Source organism: Microcebus murinus, chromosome 1 (genome assembly GCF_040939455.1).
Source record: "Microcebus murinus isolate Inina chromosome 1, M.murinus_Inina_mat1.0, whole genome shotgun sequence".
In the NCBI taxonomy this organism is placed as follows: domain Eukaryota; kingdom Metazoa; phylum Chordata; class Mammalia; order Primates; family Cheirogaleidae; genus Microcebus; species Microcebus murinus.
In genome coordinates, this window is record NC_134104.1 from 114,427,013 (window position 1) to 114,445,608 (window position 18,596).

Consider the following 18,596-nt stretch of genomic DNA (forward strand, 5'->3'; position numbering starts at 1 on the left):
TATAGGATTTCCCTTTTAAAAAAATAGTATTGAAATACACACAGAATGTAGATGAATAAGATCTTGTAAGCTTATGATTTACCCCCCTTTCAAAAGATAGTCAAATATTTGTACATAATTTATCTATAGATGTTTCTGGATTACCTTTGGGAGTACATGTGAGAGGGGACACTGAGCGGCTGTGCCTTTCAGCTTTATGTAAATAAACTGTGGTCTGCATTTGAGAACACACTTTCCCAAAAATCTATTCGTGGAAGAATGAAATCTTAGAAGATTAAAACGGCGGATTTTTAAAATATCAGACATGTTACAAAAACAGATCTTTATGCCCAAAGTAGTAAATGATGCGCTGGGGGAGGACAAGCTGCAGACACAAAGCAGCATTGCCATTTCTACAGCGATATACTCCTCCACACAAAAGAAGCTGGCCTCATATTTGCATTTTGCTCCTAGTATCCTGAAAATGCAAACCATCAGCTTAAAATGCAGCTCCTCTGTGTGCTGGCAGGAGCCCCAGCCATCGAAAGACTTGGCACATCTGCCTGTGACAGCAAGGACATCCCAGGGGCTGTGGGGTGAGCTGAGGTCACTCTTGCAGCGCTAGGCTTTGGCCAGTACAGGACTTGGCTGTTGATAGGAAGAAAACACAAACATTGAATTGTTTTGCTATAGGCAGATAATGAATCCTCTGGTCAATAAAATCTCACAAAGCAGTAGCTTTATCTCGTTACCACCAAAAAAGTGTCTTAACTGAGTGTCTGCATTAACTGAGTGTCCTGTTAGCGTTTACAGGAGATTTGATATACAAAGTTTCCAAAAAGATATGTCTCTTCTGTTTGTAAAGAATGACTTAGGGCCAGGCCTGGTGGCTCACGCCTTGCAATCCTAGCACTCTGGGAGGCCGAGGTGGGAGGATCGCTCAAGGTCAGGAGTTCGAAACCAGCCTGAGCAAGAGCGAGACACTGTCTCTACTATAAATAGAAATAAATTAATTGGCCAATTAAAAATATATAGAAAAAATTAGCCAGGCATGGTGGCACATGCCTGTAGTCCCAGCTACTTGGGAGGCTGAGGCAGAAGGATCACACTTGAGCCCAACAGTTTGAGGTTGCTGTGAGCTAGGCTAACACCATGGCACTCTAGCCAGGGCAACAGAGCAAGACTCTGTCTCAAAAAAAAAAAAAAAGAATGACTTAGAAAGGAGAGTGGCCTTTTGGAGTTCTGCTGCCAGGAGAGGTAGGAAATATTAGAATGAAAGAGGTAGAGCCACCAGTAGGTTCCCTGTCCATGATGTGTGCAAAGAAGCTGGTGTTTCATTGAGTACTTAATGGATTCATTCATTTAACAAACAGTCTTGATGCTGAGCCTCTACTTGGGGCCACACACTCTGCCAGAGGCTGGGAATGCAACAGTGGACAGGGCAGGAGGGATCCTTGCCTCTTAGAGCTCCATCTGTATACTGGAGTAAGTGGGCTGAGCCATCCCACCCCCGCACACCTGAGGGGTGGGCTGTTAAATGGACAGAATCCGTCTTGCTGCGTTGGGGGGTGTCTAGGAACGCCTCCAGGAAGAAGTGACCTTGAAACTGAGCCCCTAAGCATGAGTGAGGAGTGACAGAAGGGCAGAAGTTGGGAAGTGTCCCAGACAGAAAGAATAGCTTAGGAAGGCCTTATGTATTTTTATCTTTACTTTTCCCTCTTCTCTTCTTCCTCAGCCACAAAATCCAAGGACTCTCAGGTTGTAGACTGATATGTATAGCATTACCCATTTTCAGTAATTTTAAAACAGACACAAACACCACTATGTATTTTGCATGGATTCATATACATATGTTGAATGGCATGAAAGGAAACCCACTAGATTTGTGACGGTGGTTCCATCTGAGGAAGGAGGGAGAAAAGAGCCTGGGATGGGGACAAAGGCAACTTCATTTTTATCTGAAATGTTTCATATATTTTATTAAAGGAGACTTTAAAAATTATTTGACAAAATATTAACAAATGTCAGTTCTGGATGGTTGGTATCCAGGTGTTTATTATATTATTTTATGAATCTTTCTGTATTTTTTATATCCTTAACAAAGAAAAATCAAGGTTACAGACTGTAGATTGTTCAAGTAGAAGGGTCATCTTCAGAGAATATGTTTTCCAAAATCCTTTAGAATGACAACCAGGAGCTCTTATCAAAGTTTGCATCACAGCGCATCAGACAATCTTGATCACTCATATAAAAACTGAAGAACAGATGTTGTGTTGAGAAGGCTCACGGCAGTATGCATCTCATTTGCAATAGAATTTTTCTTTGGCCTTTGGTGCAAGATGACATTTGTCTCTGATTACAGGAGACTCACACTGGTCACCTCTGCATCCTTCTTTCCAAAGAACTTTTGCCAGGGTTGTTGGGATCAACATGTGTTCCAAATTGCAATAATGTAACCCAGTTTCTACTACTGGACATATTTTTGTCTCATTGTCAGAGAAACTTCAACTTTTCATTGCAGTGGGAGCAGGCAAATAACATTGGGGAAAAAATGATTTATTCCATTGGGAATGAGCATCCAAGGCCTGTAGTTCATTTCAACACCTGACTGCAGGACAGAGTCAACAAAATTTTTTAGTGTCAAAATAAGTAGTGTCAAAGAATCAAAAACTTATCCATGAAACAAGACTGTGCTACCCTGTACCCCTTCTTGTTGTGGTCATCCAAAGACCTGGGGACTTTCTTCCTAATTTCTTGCTAATTTTAGTTCCTGGCTCACTGTTATTTTCTTCAAGATTCTTCCTTGTCATAATTCACTGCACTTGCAATATCTATGTGGATGATTCTCTTGGATCTTTAACCTCCTCTCCTCCAATGAACTTCTCCATTGTTCCTTAGCTTTCTATTTGCACTGTTATTTTACCCTGGTCTCCACCACAGGCTAGGTTGTTACTGCTTCACCCCACTGAGTCCTGATTTCCATCCTTACCCAGTTTGGATTCCACAGTGGATCGTTATGATCACTCTCTTGCCTACATCTTCAACTCTCTTGCCCCTCTCTCTATCCACAGTCCTCACTTGGCAACCTCCCACCCCCCTGCTTCAATCCAGCTGTCCACGTGCCCTGCACCTCCACCCCAGGAGCTGAATGTGGCTGGGAAAAAAACCACAAACAAAAACAAATACCACCTCCATGCAGAGAGGTTTTAGTTTTAATTCATTTCATTCAACTAGGCCCTCAACACTCTTGATAGTCCTGCTACTTTTCCTTAATTCATTTACATACCTCCTCTTTTCTCGAACTCCCAATAGCTCTTCTCCTTTCCACACTTGCTGTTGATGACCTTGTTTCCTACTTCACCAAGAAAAGAAAAACAATCAGAAAAAAACTTCATATGCTCTGACCACCTCATCTAATAACTTGACTGCATCTGCCTTCCACTCTCTCACTGGGAAGAACCATCCATGCTTCTACTAAGGCCAACTCCTCCACGTGTGCCTTAGATCAGATCCCCCTTGGCCTGCTCAAGGACATCTCTCCAGCAGTTCTCCTTCTCTCTTACTTCATCAGGTTTTCCCTCTCTATGTAGTCATTTCCATCAGCATGCAAACATGCCTTAGTATAACCCACCTTATCCCCTTCCTTGATGTCTTCTCCCCTTCCAGCAACACCCAGATTACTCTGTTCATCTTCACAGCAAAACTCCTTGAAAGGCTTGTCTATATTCATTATCACTAATTCCTCTCACCCCATTTCCCCCTGATCCTTCTCTTATCAGGTTTGTCTCTACTGCACCACCAAAACAGCTTTGTCAGAGTTGCCAGTGTCCTCTGGTGGCTAACCTTCTGTGTTGCTAAATGCAGTGGCCTTTCTCAGTCTTCATCTTCCTCAACTCAGCCCCAGCACTTAACTCAGTTGACCCTTCCTTCCTGCTTGACACACTCTCTTCACTTGGCTTCTGAACACCACACACTTTTGGTTGCCTCCTACTTACCGACTCGCTCTCTACAGTGGTTTGACCTCATCTCACAGACCTGATGACATTGGAATGTTCCAGGGCTCTATCCTAAGACCTCTTCCCTTTTTTATCTATATTCACTCTGTAGGGAATTTCACCAAGTTTCATAGGTTTGAATTACTCTATACATAAATGAGTGTAAATGATACAAATAGTCATTATTCATGCAAAGACAGAACAAATTAATCTAGTTTGAAATTGGTTTCATGGCTATGGATTTTTCAGTGATTCATGAAGAGCTTGCATGTATTTAAGATTCCAGATTTGACATCACAATTCAATAACTTTCTGACTATGGGACAAATATAGGTTGCATGTCAAACAAAAAACAAAAGAAGTAAAAAACAGGGAAATTCTCTAACAGAAATCTCAAGGATATGTTTAAAAATTAAATTGCTGTTTCTGCTATCAGCTTCTTAGACTGTGGCTTTGGAGCTTCTGATATTCACACCAGTCAGATGAGCTTCTGTTAGTTAAAATGCAACCATGGCAAAGCCAAAAATATCCTCCCTTTTGGGAATACCCAATTATAGTTTCTACCATGGGGTGTGTGTATGTGTTTGCACAAAAACAAATAGCACCCAAAACACTTCATCTTGTCATAGGAAAAAAATTTATGGCACTGAACTTATCAACATGAAGAAGCCATATTGAAGTTAATGCATCTATTGACCCTTGAGTCTGAAATAGTTAATTAAGATGAATGCAAATCAAACATTTTTGGTTTTTCAGGGAACAAGAAAGGAAGCATCATAAGAATTATATTGGGAGATTATGGTGAAGAAAATATTATGAGAAAGTGAAACCTTATATTTTTCATTAGTGCATTGTGTTTCAAGGCTGCCTGGTATATAGTCTTTACCTGGAAAACAAATAAACAAAAAACTCAGTGACTTTAAGAATAGATGATTCAACAATTACTCAGTTAATTTAATCAATATAGATAGTTGATCCAGATTTTTCAGGACCTAACGTGGATTATCTTTAAATTAACTGCACAATTGCCATATAAATCTTTCATTTTAAACTTCAAAGAAACATTCTAAAGACAGTTATTGAGGTTGTCCTATTGCATTATTTATATAAAAAAATGACATTTTAGAACATTTCTTTGCTAAGAAGTATCTCTGGGTGCCATAGTGTTTTAGAATATGCAAAGATGTGCTAAGGTCCAGTTGGGCTGGTATTCTTTATAAACAATGACTTACCAATTAAGAAGTCTGATCTAATATTTTGTAGCTTCATTGGGATAAATTCTTAAGGAATAAGATTGTGTACCCTAGAGAACTGTGAAATTTGTCAAAAAGAGAATAAATACTTATACTTTCCTTGGCTTAGTTCAGAATTGAAAGATGAAAAAGCATCATCTTGGATATTATACTTTTATCTGCTTACTTTAGTAATTGGCTAGAGATAAAGGCTTTAGACATGGTTTTCATGACATAGCTTTCTAATTGATTCTTTTCTCGGCAGGTTCCCGAAGGAAAAGTAGTCGTTCTTAATTTCCGATTCATCGACCTTGAGAGTGACAACTTGTGCCGCTATGACTTTGTAGATGTGTACAATGGCCACTCCAATGGCCAGCGCATTGGGCGCTTCTGCGGCACGTTCCGGCCTGGAGCCCTTGTGTCCAGTGGCAACAAGATGATGGTGCAGATGATTTCTGATGCCAACACAGCTGGGAATGGCTTCATGGCCATGTTCTCCGCTGCTGAACCCAATGAAAGAGGTATTGTTTCCATATAATGACAATCACAACAATAATGACAGCTCACAGTTACTGAATGCCTACTGTGTGTCAGGCACTGTTTTTGTATATATTTATTCCTTTAATCTAAAGCTTAAGAGCAGTTCTTCTCGGAGAGCTAGTGAATGCTATCAAACCATCAAGAGACCATTAAAAAATCAGTCTTTTTTATTTAAGTCCATATACATTCTTATAATTCAAAGAATGTATATTCTTTGAATATACATTCAAATATGGAATTCAAATATGGAAATTTATGGACTAAAAATGTGGAGCTTATATACATAAATACACATACAGATATACAAGTATACCCCTTCTGCCCACTGTAGTCCCCTCTCCAGAAATAGCCATGGCTAGTGGTTCCCCTGCCTTTCTAGGTGTGCTTACTTATATTTATGTGCCTTCACAATAGCTTTTAAAAATATAAGTGGGATTATACATTATTTTATAGCTTTTTATTTTTACTTAACACTATGTCTTGGGGTATTTTCATATTCAATACATGTGAGCCCCCACGGATAGAAATCTCTACCCTTGAAAGATAAGTGCAGTGGGCAATATTTGTAACTTTTTAGCCTTTCTTTCACCTGAGGGCACTTCCTAATCTGCTCTTGGCTTGGGCTATAGTACAACATAGATTTAACGTAATTCCCATCAAAATTCCAATGCCATTTCTCACAAATCTAGAAAAAATAATTCTAAAACTTCATATGGAACCAAGAAAGATCCAAAATGCCAAAGCAATCCTAAGCAAAAAGAACAAATTTAGAGGCATCATATTACCTGACTTCAAATTATACTACAAGACAGTCGTAACCAAAATAGCATGGTACTGGTATAAAGGTAGACACATAGACCAATGGAACAAATAGAGAATCCAGAAATAAAACCATATAGCTATGACCAACTGATTTTTGACAAAGCTGACAAAAACACTGTAGAAAGGAAAGGATGCCCTATTCAATAAATGATGCTGAGAAAATCGGATAGCCACATACAGAAGAATGAAACTGGATCCCTCTCTCTATGTACAAAAATTAGCTCAAATTCGATAAAAGACTTAAATATAAGACCTGAAACCACAAAAATTCTAGAATAAAACATGGGAAAAACTCTTCTAGGCATCGGCCTAGGCAAAGAGTTTATGAGTAAGACCCCAAAAGCAAACACAGCAACAATAAAAATAAATAAAAGGGATTTAATTGAACTAAAAAGTTTCTATACAGCAAAGGAAATAATCAACAAAGTGAATAGACAACCTATAGAATGGGAGAAAACATTCACAAACTATGTATCCAACAAAGGGCTAACATCCAGAATCTATTATACAAAGAACTCAAATAAATCAGCAAGAAAAAAAAAAACAAACAAATAACCACCATCAAAAAATGGGCAAAGGATATGAACAGACTGTTCCTGTTCTCAAAAGAAGATAGACAAATGGACAGCAAACATGAAAAAAATGTTCAATATTACTAATTATCAGGGAAATGCAAATTAAAATCACAATGAAATACCACCTTACCCCTCTCAGAACGGCCATTTTTGAAAGTCAAAAAAAAACCAATAGATGTTGGTGCGGTTGCAGTGAAAGGGAATGCTTATACTTATACTGTCAATGGAAAGATAAAATAAACTTGTACAACTGCTATGGAAAACAGTTTGGAGATTCCTCAAAGAACTAAAAGTAGACCTACCATTTGATCCAGCAATCCCACTGCTGGGTATCTACCCACCCTCCCTCCAAAAAAGTCATTTTATCAAAAAGACACCTGCACCCAAATGTTTATCACAGCACAATTCACAATTGCAAAGATACGGAATCAACCTAGGTGCCTATCAACTGATGAGTGAATAAAGAAAATGTGTGTGTGTGAATGTGTGTGTGTGCACAAACACAACACCCCACGGGGTACTACTCAGCCATAAAAAGGAATGAAATAATGTCTTTTGTAGCAACTTGGATGGAACTGAGACCATTATCCAAAGTGAAGTATCTCAGGAATGGAAAAGCAGATACTACATGTTCTCACTTATAAGTGGGGGCTAAACAAGGATATACAGCATCATAAAGAGCTGTAATAGACATTGGAAACTAAGAAGAGGGAAGGGTGAGACGGGGAAGAGGTATGAAATCTACCTACTGAGTACAATGTGCACTATCCTGGTGACGGATACACTGAAAGCCCTGACTTCAGCATGATACAGTTCATCCACGTAACAAGAACCACTTGTACCCCCTATATTTTTTTAAATTAAAAAAAATAAAGAAAAAGTTAAGGAAAAAAAAGAAGAAAAGAAAAAAATAAATAAAAGAGGCCCTGCCTCTGACTCCACTTCTTCCCTCTCTTGTGTTGGTATGAGCTAACATAGAGATCATTCATTGTGTGTGTGTGTGTGGAGCAGATTATGTATGTAACCATTTTTTAAGAGAAAATTTAAGAGTTTCTGCCATTGCCATTGTTTACTGTACTGTCACTGAATGTTCCACATTCCTTATGTTCCATATGGTTGTATTGCTGTGATCTGTATCAGGATATAAACTTGTGGGGTTTTTTCCCCCATATTTAATATCTTCAGGGGATCAGTATTGTGGAGGACGTCTTGACAGACCTTCCGGCTCCTTTAAAACCCCCAACTGGCCAGACCGGGATTACCCTGCAGGAGTCACTTGTGTGTGGCACATTATAGCCCCGAAGAATCAGGTGAGGTTCCCTGAAAATGTGAAGAAAGCATGTATGTGTGAATTTCCCATGTGAGGGGCCAGCTCTCGAGAGCCTCTGGTTGTGGAGCATATTTGAGAGCTAACGATGCAGGGAAAGGAAGGCCTGCTGGACACAGGTATTTCTTCACATGAAGACCCAGATTAAATTTGCCCTTTAACTATTTGACTTGCAAAATCAGAGATTTAACAATTTTCAAAGCAGTTTCTTAAAACACAAATGATAAACAAATCCCACATAAGATTGTCTAACCCTGTAGCAGATGTTATAAAGGGGCAGTGACTAACTGAGGGAGGACAAAAATTCCCAGGTATGTGTACATTTCAGGTTACCATTTGCTCAAGTAGCAAAACTATCATGTCCTCATCATAGTCATCCTAGTCATCAAATCAAAATGCCTACGTGCTTCACTTCAACAAAGCCAGTGAGCACAAGCCAGCCACCTCATCTCTTTAAAACACAAGGTGTCTCATGTAAAAGCTGGCCTGCTTTAGGGTGTTTTTGGTTGTGCACGTTCCCCTACAAAAAGCTTTATTCTTTAGAATAATCAACAGAGGTCAAGTTTTCTAGTATTAGTTTGTGATTATATATATGAATTTTTACCCTTTCTGGGAACCACTTTCAGATATTAATTACGGAATAGAACTTGGCATAGGACTAGATGAACTCTACTTTGTGGACTTTAAAAAATAACCTTAAATAATAAAATTATTATTATTATAAACACTGTAGACTTTAATATACACACTGTGAGGTAAACATTATGATACTGTTTTTTTTTTAAATCTTTTCTAAATTGATCTTTCATATCACATGCACAAATACTGTTTGTCATACATTTATTTTTTAGTGGAAAATTATTTAGGCCAATATACCATGCAGGTTAGTGATTTGATCATACACACACACACACATATTTTTATTATAATTCTAAAACTCAGTTTTATTTTTAAAAAGAAAAATATGCTCATCTATTTAATAATGGAAGATTCTTTAAATCTATAGAGCATCTTATAGTTTAAAATAACATTTAAAATTGCATTTCTGAAACATTTAAACCATCATGTAGTTCTTGAAAACTATATTGGTAATTTTCACTTTAAGATATTTGTAAATATAGTTGACCAAATAATTCCAACTTAATTATCCTTGAAGATTACAATTCAGTATCTCTTTTCCATTATTCTTCCTTTTGATCATTTATATTTTAAGATTGAGTTTTATTTTATTAATGTGATTTTTAACTTTAGCCAATTGAGTTTTTAATTATAGTAGTGTTTAAAATCACTGGCAGCTCTGCCCAAAGGAGAAAAATATAATGGGAAAACTGAGTCCTAAATAATTTGTATGCAAGTCTATGGGAATTTTCTTTTATTAAAGAATTGCCTCCACATTTTATAACTTTTTCCTTTCTGTTCTTATTTATTATCTTATTTTTATCTTCTCTCCAGAAGTTTTTATGTGACTAATTTCTAAGTAGAGAAAGTTCAATTTTTTAATAACCTGGAAAGCATTTTATTAGTAACTAGTGAGAAGTCACTGGCCCCAAAGAGGAAATAGTTTGATATAGTTTATAGTATAAATAAGCCATTATTCACCCATCGCTGGTGCTGACGGTTTTAAAGATAGGTAAATAGGTACATATGTGGCAATTATTTTCAAAACCAAAGTTTGCCTTTGTGTTCATCTGTGATGCTGTTGCTATTATCATCTTCACCCAGATTGCTGTGCATGAGTTAGCTAATAGGAATTAATACCCATTATCTAACAGGAGTTAATGTCTATTATCTTCCCTGAAGTAGCAGGGAGGGTTCCTACCCACTTGTTTTCTAGCAAGAGTAGGTATCAGCTGTCATGGGTATCGATAAACCCAGTGAGATTTCCTTTGATTCACTCATTGGAGGTGCTCTTAAAAAAATCTGCTTGCAAGGGGAGTGCTTGATTGCCTATTATAAAAATTTTTTATTCACATGAATAACTCAGGACACATTGATATTAATGCAAAAAAAATTGATAAATACTTAAGAATTCTAATGCTGACTTTATATATCAATACTTCTATTCAAACTCTTTAAAAATCAACCACACCCTAAGTAGGCTGTGTGCTCTATGCACATGTTTACAACACTTCAGGAAGAAGTGTTTACAACACTTCAGTCAATTCACACTTCCCTGAATCTCTGGTCCTAAAAATTTGACTCCTTTACATGTGATAGGAGTGTCTGTTTCTTTCACTAAAAAGAGGAACAACTCTATTCACTTGCCTCACCCCAAATACACATATGCACACACTACACCCCAGTATACACTAATCTAGGGGGCATCTTAGATAATACTTTTTAAAAATTTTTGTGAGTGTCTAGCATTTTATTTTTATAGATATATAATAAAATATCATTGTGTGTGTGTGTATATATATATATATATATATATGTTTTCTAATCTTCCCTTTAGCACAGATCATGAAGATTTTTTTATATGAATAAATACCTATGTATTCCAGTGTATGGAAGTTCTATTATTTACTTAACAATCTGCTCTTGTTGGATATTTAGGTCTCTGATTTTTCTTTAATTTAAAATTTTTTTATTTTTTACTTTTTAATTATCTATATTCATTGGGTACAAGTTCAATTTTGCTACATTGATATTTTGCACTGTGGTGAAGTTAAGCCCTTCAGTGCATCTATCACTGGAGCAATGCATGTTGTACCCACCAAGCAACCTCCCATCATCTACCCCCACCAACCTCCCCACCTCTCCTAGTCTCCAATGTACATCATTCCACACTCTGCTTTCATGTGTACACGTTATCTAGCTCCCACTTATAAATGAGAACATACAGTATTTGTCTTTCTGTGTCTGAGTTGTTTCATTAAGATAATGGCCTCCAGTTCCATCCATGTTGCTGCAAGAGACATGATTTCATTCTTTTTTGTGGCTAAATAGTATTCTGTTATATACCACATTTGCTTTATCCAATCATCCATTAATGTATATTTAGTTTGATTGCATATCTTTGCTATTGTGAATTGTGTTGTGGTAAACATAAGAGAGCAGGTATCTTTTTTTATATATTGATTTCTTTTCCTTTGGATAAATACCCAGTAGTGGGGTTCCACATTGAAGGGTAGTTCTATTTTTAGTTCTTTGAGAAATCTCCATTCTGTTTTCCATAGAGGTTGTACTAATTTACATTCCCTCCAATAGTGTGTAAGAGTTCTTTTTCCTCCGCATCCTTGCCAAGATCTTTTTTTTTGTCTTTATTTATTTATTTTCAGCATATTATGGGGGTACAAATGTTAAGGTTACATATATTGTCCTTGCCTCCCCCACCCGAGTCAGAGCTTCAAGTGTGTCCATCCCCCAATTGGTGTGCATCGCACTCATTACGTATGTATATACCCATCCCCTCCCCCGCCACCTGCCCGACACCTCATAAATGTTATTCCTATATGTCCATGTAGGTGTTGATCAGTGAAACCAATTTGCTGGTGAGTACATGTGGTGCTTATTTTTCCATTCTTGGGTTACTTCACTTAGTAGAATGGGTTCCAGCTCTATCCAGGAAAATACCAGAGGTGCTATATCACCATTGTTTCTTAGAGCTGAATAGTACTCCATTGTATACATATGCCACATTTTATTAATCCACTCATGTATTGATGGGCACTTGGGTCATTTCAACATCTTTGCAATTGTGAATTGTGCTTCTATAAACATTGCAGTGCAGATGTCTTTTTTATAAAATGTCTTTTTTTCCTTTGGGTAAATGCCCAGTAGTGGGATTGCTGGAACAAATGGTATTTCTACTTTTAGTTCTTTGAGGTATCTCCATATTACTTTCCATAGAGGTTGTACTAGTTTGTAGTCCCACCAGCAATGTGTGAATTTTCCTTTCTCTCCACATCCACATCCACATTTGTTGTTTTGGGACTTTTTGATAAAAGCCATTTTCACTGGAGTTAAATGATATCTCATTGTGGTTTTGATATGCATTTCTCTGATGATTTGAGATGTTAAGCATTTTTTCATATGTTTCTTGGCCGTCAGTCTATCTTCTTTTGAAAAGTTTCTGTTCATATCCTTTGCCCACTTTTTAATGGGGTTGTTTGGTTTTTTTCTTGCTGATTTTCATGAGTTCTATATGGATTCTAGCTATCAGCCCTTTATCAGATGTATAGTATGCAAATATTTACTCCCATTCTGTAGATTGTCTATTCACTCTAATGATAGTTTTTTGGCTATCCAGATTGTTTTGTTTTTTTTTAATCCACTCTGCCAATCTGTATCTTTTAAGTGGAGAATTTAATTCATTTACATTCAAGGTTAAGATTGATATGTGAGGCTTTACTATCATATTTTTCATTGTTTTTAGTTGTTTTATAAATTCTCCCTTTTTTTCTTTTTCTCTTTTTGTATTTGTGGTTTGATAAAATTCTATCATGTTGCCATTTGATTCTTTTGTCTTTCTCCTTTGCATGATTGTTTTATAAGACCTGGGAGTATTATATTTTCATATGTTTTCATGATGATAAATACCAACCTTTCATTTCTATGCTTAAAATTCTTTTGAGCATTTCTTGGCTGGTCTGGTGGTGCTGAATTCTCTCAGTTTTTGCTTGTCTGGAAAACACTTTATTTCTTCTTCATTTTTGAAGCTTATTCTAACAGGATATAAAATTCTTGCTTGACAGGTTTTTTTTCTTTCAGCACTTTGAAAATGCCATCCCATTCTCTTCTGGCCTGTAAGGTTTCTGCTCAGAAGTCCACTGTTAGTCTGATAGGGTTTCCTTCATAGATCCTCTTCTCTTTCTAATTTTAAAATTCTTTCTTTCACTTTGACTTTAGACATTCTGATTATAATATGCTGTAGCGAAGTCCTTTTTGCAATGTATTTGTCTGGGGATCATTGCACCTCCTGTATCTGGATGTCTTTCTTCGTAGACTTGGGGAATTTTCATTAGTTATTTCCTTAAGTAGGTTTTCCAAACTTTTTGATCTCTCTTCCCCCTTGGGAATACCAATAATTCATAAATTTCGTCACTTTACGTAGTCTCAGATATCTTGAAGGCTTTGTTCAATTTTTAAAATTCTTTTTTCCTTATTTCTTTTATCTGACTAGATCATTTCAAAAGACCTATCTTCAAGTTCTGAGATTCTGTTTTCTGCCTGGTATAGTCTATTTTTGAAGCTTTCAAATGTATTTTGTATTTTCTTCAATGAATTTAGTTCCAGAGTTTGTTTGGTTTTTCAAAAGATATCTATCTCCTTGGTAAATTTCTCATTTATATCCTGAATTGATTTTCTGATTTCTTTGTACTGTTTTTAGAATTCTCTTACTTCTCACTTAGCTCATTTCTCCCTCTCTGGCTGGGTGGCAGCTATAGTTGCATTGCCTTGAACTTGTCCTGAGGGTGGAGCACAGCCCAGTGTTAAATTCTCAAAATGGGACCTTGGGCATGAGGCCAGGGAATGAGGGGCCCTTCTCAGGCGAGCAGTGTGGGTAAGAAGCTGTGGGGAGTGCAGCCCTCTCACATCTTGGTCTCCCAACAGCCTGTTGCAGGGCAGTGGGTATTGTCCCAAGTATGCGTAGGAGACTGTGGTTTCCCTGTCCATCCTTGGTCAGATGGCAGCTACTTGCTGTGTCAGCTGGAACTTGGGCTGAGGGCATGGTGCAGCCTAGCATTAAACTCTCAAAATGGTGCCTTAAACCTGTGACCAGAGAGTGTAGGGCCCCCTCCTAGACAAGCAGTGTGGGCAAGCAGCTATGGGAGTGCAGTCTGCTCACATCTCAGTCTCAATTGCAGCCCACAGCAGACTGGTGGAGACCTTCCCAGGGGTACTTGGGAGTGCCTGGTGTCTCCTCTCCCTTCTTAGGTCCCTGGTATCTAGGTTCTCTGGCCTGGCAAGCTGCCTTGACCCCTCTCCTTGCTTTTGGTGTTTCTGGTCTCTCCTCTGGTGAATTCTACTCTCCTCTCCTAGAAAATTTGTTCAAAGTGTGAATATCTGCTTACTATTATCATTTCTCTCCTTAACAAGGTACATACTACCTGTATCTATTAGCCATCTTGATCCCTGTTAATACTTTCTATTTCTAGTAGTCTTGTAGAAAAAAGATGAAGCTGAAATATAGCTCCTGTTCCCACTCCAACACACACCCAATTATCCTATTACAGTCTTTTTTCTCTATGTTTTCTCTTTTCCCCAGCTTTATTAAGGTATAGTTGATATGTTAGTCCATTTTGTGTTGCTATCAATGTGTGTTTGTGTTGTGTGTGTGGGGAGGGTGAGAAATTACTGTCTTAGCAATTTTCAAGTATATCATACATTACTATTAACTGTAGTTATCATGCTGCAAAGTAAATTTCCAGAACCAATTACAGTTTTAACATAGGTTGCTAGAGTTACGTAGTGTTCTCATACTTTTGTACCTGTAAGTTTAAGATCCTAACTAGGGTTGATCTGAGTTTGAAAGGATCTTTTGGAATGATTACAAATGAAAGCAAAAGAATACTACAATATTGTTAACTGAATAAGAAATATGCAACAAGAAAAAAATCATTTATAGAAAGAACATATTTTTTACAAAGGAAAATTATGATATCTTATAAATCTAGGGAGAGGAAGAATTCCACTTGAGGTTATTCAACTATACCATTTTAACACTTCTAATATTTTGCTTTCTCTAAAGCTTATAGAATTAAAGTTTGAGAAGTTTGATGTTGAGCGAGATAACTACTGCCGATATGACTATGTGGCTGTGTTTAACGGTGGGGAAGTCAATGATGCTAAAAGAATTGGAAAGTATTGTGGTGATAGTCCACCTGCGTAAGTAGCACCTATTTATGTTATTAATATTTTAGAGTTTAATGGCTCTAAACTTGTTTCTCAAATTAAGTTTTCCAATTATATTTGTTTTCTGGAAGATGTTATGTTGTTGTTTTGTTAACAAAGTTTTGGGTTCCATAAAAGTGGTGTCCTATACAGCACCACCAACAAAAAAACCCAACCTAGAAACTGAGGCAACATTAACAAGAACGTAGAGAGACCTCAACAGCCAAACAGATAAACAGAAGCAGACAGAGCTGGTGATGCCCCAGAGTCAGATGCTGGTTCATAACCAACTCACCCACCTGCCAGGACACATCACCGCCCTTCATGAGTGAGATAAGCATGAATGGAATGGAAAAATTCTGAAAAGAAAAACAGGGTGATATTAAGGACTCAGTCAAGAAACCTAGAAATAATAATGAAAATTGGCTGGTTTTGCCTTGGCTTTTGGTAAAGGGGAGGATAGTTTCTGATGAGAATTTCTAACCAAAACCCAGGCCACAAATGCATTTGGGGTTAGAATATATGCTACCTGACTGTCCCAAAAAACTAGGTCAAGTATTTTGTTTAAAGTTTCCAAGTTGATAGTGCCCACAGGAGCTGACAGATGAAAACACAAATCTTCACTGGAATAATGCCTCTTAATTTGAGCTTTAGGAATCTATGTAAATAAAGTTTCAAAGAACATAAGCTCCCAATCAAAAAGGAAGAGGCAAGATAAACAGAGTCAGTAGACACAAGTGTTATAATCAGAACCACAGAGGTTATATATATTAAAATTGTGAGATACAGAATGTAAAATAAGTGGGCTTAAAGAAATTCATTCAAAATATACTGGGCCTACAAAGTGCACATTATTGAAAGTATGACTAAGAAAACGAGACTTTCAGAAATAATCAAACAGATTTAACAAGGAACTAACTAGAAACCCCAGAACTGAGACATTTAGCAATTAAAACAAGAAACTTAATATATGTATTAAATAGCTGATCAGACAGTTGCAGAAAGAATTAGGGAATTGAGAAATAAATATGAAGTAATAACCTGGAATACAGCACAGAGACAAACAGATGGAAAATATAAGAGCTATTAGGAGAGGCAAGAGTGAAAAAGCCTAATGTACTTTTAATCAGCATTCCATAAAAATAAAGACAAAATGTAGGAAATTTAAAATTTGAAGAAATAATTTAAAAAGCTTAGAATTTCAAAGATGGGTAAACTATAACAATTATCAAATTCAAGAACTCAATAAATCCCAAACTACATAGATGATTACATATCCATTCCTACATGTAATATAGTAAAACTACAGAATAACAGAGACAGAAGATGTTAAAAACAGCCAGAGAGAAAAAAGACAGATTATCACAAAGGAAAGACAATTAGCCCAACAACTGACTTCTTAATAGCAACAATGGAAGTTAAAAGATCTTGGAAGAATATCTTCAAGTGCTGAAACAAAATAATTTACCCAGAAAAACTCTTTTGCAAATATGGGTGAAAAAAAATATTCTCAGTCCAACAAGAGGGGAGAGTTTACCAGCAGACTCTCACTAAAGAAAAGTCACTATGTATTATACTTCAAGCAGAAAGATATTGATCACAGAATAAAGGACTGACATGCAGGAAGAAACACTGAGCAAAGATATTGGTCATAAGAGTTGATGGATTCTTTAGTCCTTATATTGTTTGAATATAGGGTGAAGATATTACTAAACTTTGTAATATGATAAAGTAAATGTGGATGTTAAATGTGGGATAACCTCTGGAAGAGGAGAAATGGAGTTTTTAACTTCCAAAACAGTTGAAAAACAGTAAATGACAAAAAGTTCAATCCAAAAGAAGGAAAGAAAAGATAAAATGAGAAACATTTTTAAAAGCACAACAAATAAAAAGCACAAAATAAGGTGGCAGAAATATATCTAGATAAAGCTGTAATCAATGTAAATACAAATGGATCAAATAATTAATGAAAGACAAAGAGGGTTAGCCTGGATAACAAAGCAAAATCCAGTTACATATGCTGTTTATAAGACACATCACCCAAAAATAAAAACACAGAGTTTGGAAATAAAAGGATAGAAAAAGATATTGGAAACAAACACTAATTGAAGGAAAATTTGAATTGCTTTATTGATATTGGGAAAAATAGATTTTAGGCAGAAAGCATTACTAGAAATGTTACTATATAATGATAAAAGGTACAATTTATCAGGCAAGTATAACAATTGTAAACTTATAAAAATTATGAATTTGTACATCAAAAACATATGAAGCAAAAAAATATTTAAATAAAAAAATAAAAGGACAGATCTACAAAGTCCACTATTATAGCAGGAGATTTTTAAAACTCCATCTCTTTCAATAATTGACAGATTAACTATTAATGAGAGAAAGATGGGAAATTAGGATGTGGATTTGAAAAACAATTAACAGGCATAGTCTAAAGGATAAATAGAGAACACTGCATCCAACTAGAAAAAACACATTCTTTTCAAGCAAAAATGGACAAAGGAGAAAGAAAAGGTCATATTTTCCAAATAATCACCAAGAAATCTAATCAATAGTTAAAAGTTTTCCTGGGGGTGAGAGGAGAAACCAAGCCCAGATAGTTTTTCTACCTAAGTGAGTTCTAACAAACATTTGAGGAAAAGATATTTTCGATACTACACAGATTCTTCCAGAGAAAAGTAGAGATTGTTCCACAACTAATTTTAATAAGGCTAGTATAAACTTGACACCAAAACAAGGTAAGGACAGTACAAAAAAATAATATTAGAGACCAATCTCATTTATGAATATGATGAAAATAAATCCTAAAAGAAAAAAATTAGGAAGCCAAATTCTAGTAATATATAAAAGTACTCTATGACCAGGAATTCAAGGTTAGTTTGAATTTAGAAAATCTATTAATTTAACTTTATATGTTACCAGATTAAAGTATAACTTGTGGATTAATGTTACTTGTTGGAAACATCATTTTATTCAAAAATATATTTTCTTAAATTGCTTGAATTTAAACATTTGTATTTTTTAAATATTATTTTAAAAGCAACAAAAATACAAAATACTTAAGAATAAATCTAAAAATGCATCAATCCTTAATAGAGAAAACTATCAAAGCCTACTAAAAGATATTTTTAAAAACCTAAATAAATGGAGCTATATACAATGCTCATGAATAGGTATACTCAATATCATTTTATTAATAGAATATTGAAACTGGTTTTCTATCAAATCTGGCAATCTGATTCTACACTGTACATGGAATTGCAAAGGATAGGAGGAAGAG

At 36.2% G+C, this 18,596-nt stretch overlaps 1 protein-coding gene across 1 annotated transcript in view; it reads left to right on the forward strand.

The window, feature by feature from the left end:
- The window catches only part of PCOLCE2 (procollagen C-endopeptidase enhancer 2), a 63,588-nt gene that overhangs the window by 30,961 nt on the left and 14,031 nt on the right, over positions 1 to 18,596 (forward strand). Inside the window, exons 3-5 of the mRNA XM_012762384.3 lie at positions 5,472 to 5,727; positions 8,329 to 8,453; positions 15,165 to 15,301. Coding sequence (XP_012617838.1) covers positions 5,472 to 5,727; positions 8,329 to 8,453; positions 15,165 to 15,301 — 518 coding nt within the window. The remainder of the gene's footprint in view (positions 1 to 5,471; positions 5,728 to 8,328; positions 8,454 to 15,164; positions 15,302 to 18,596) is intronic.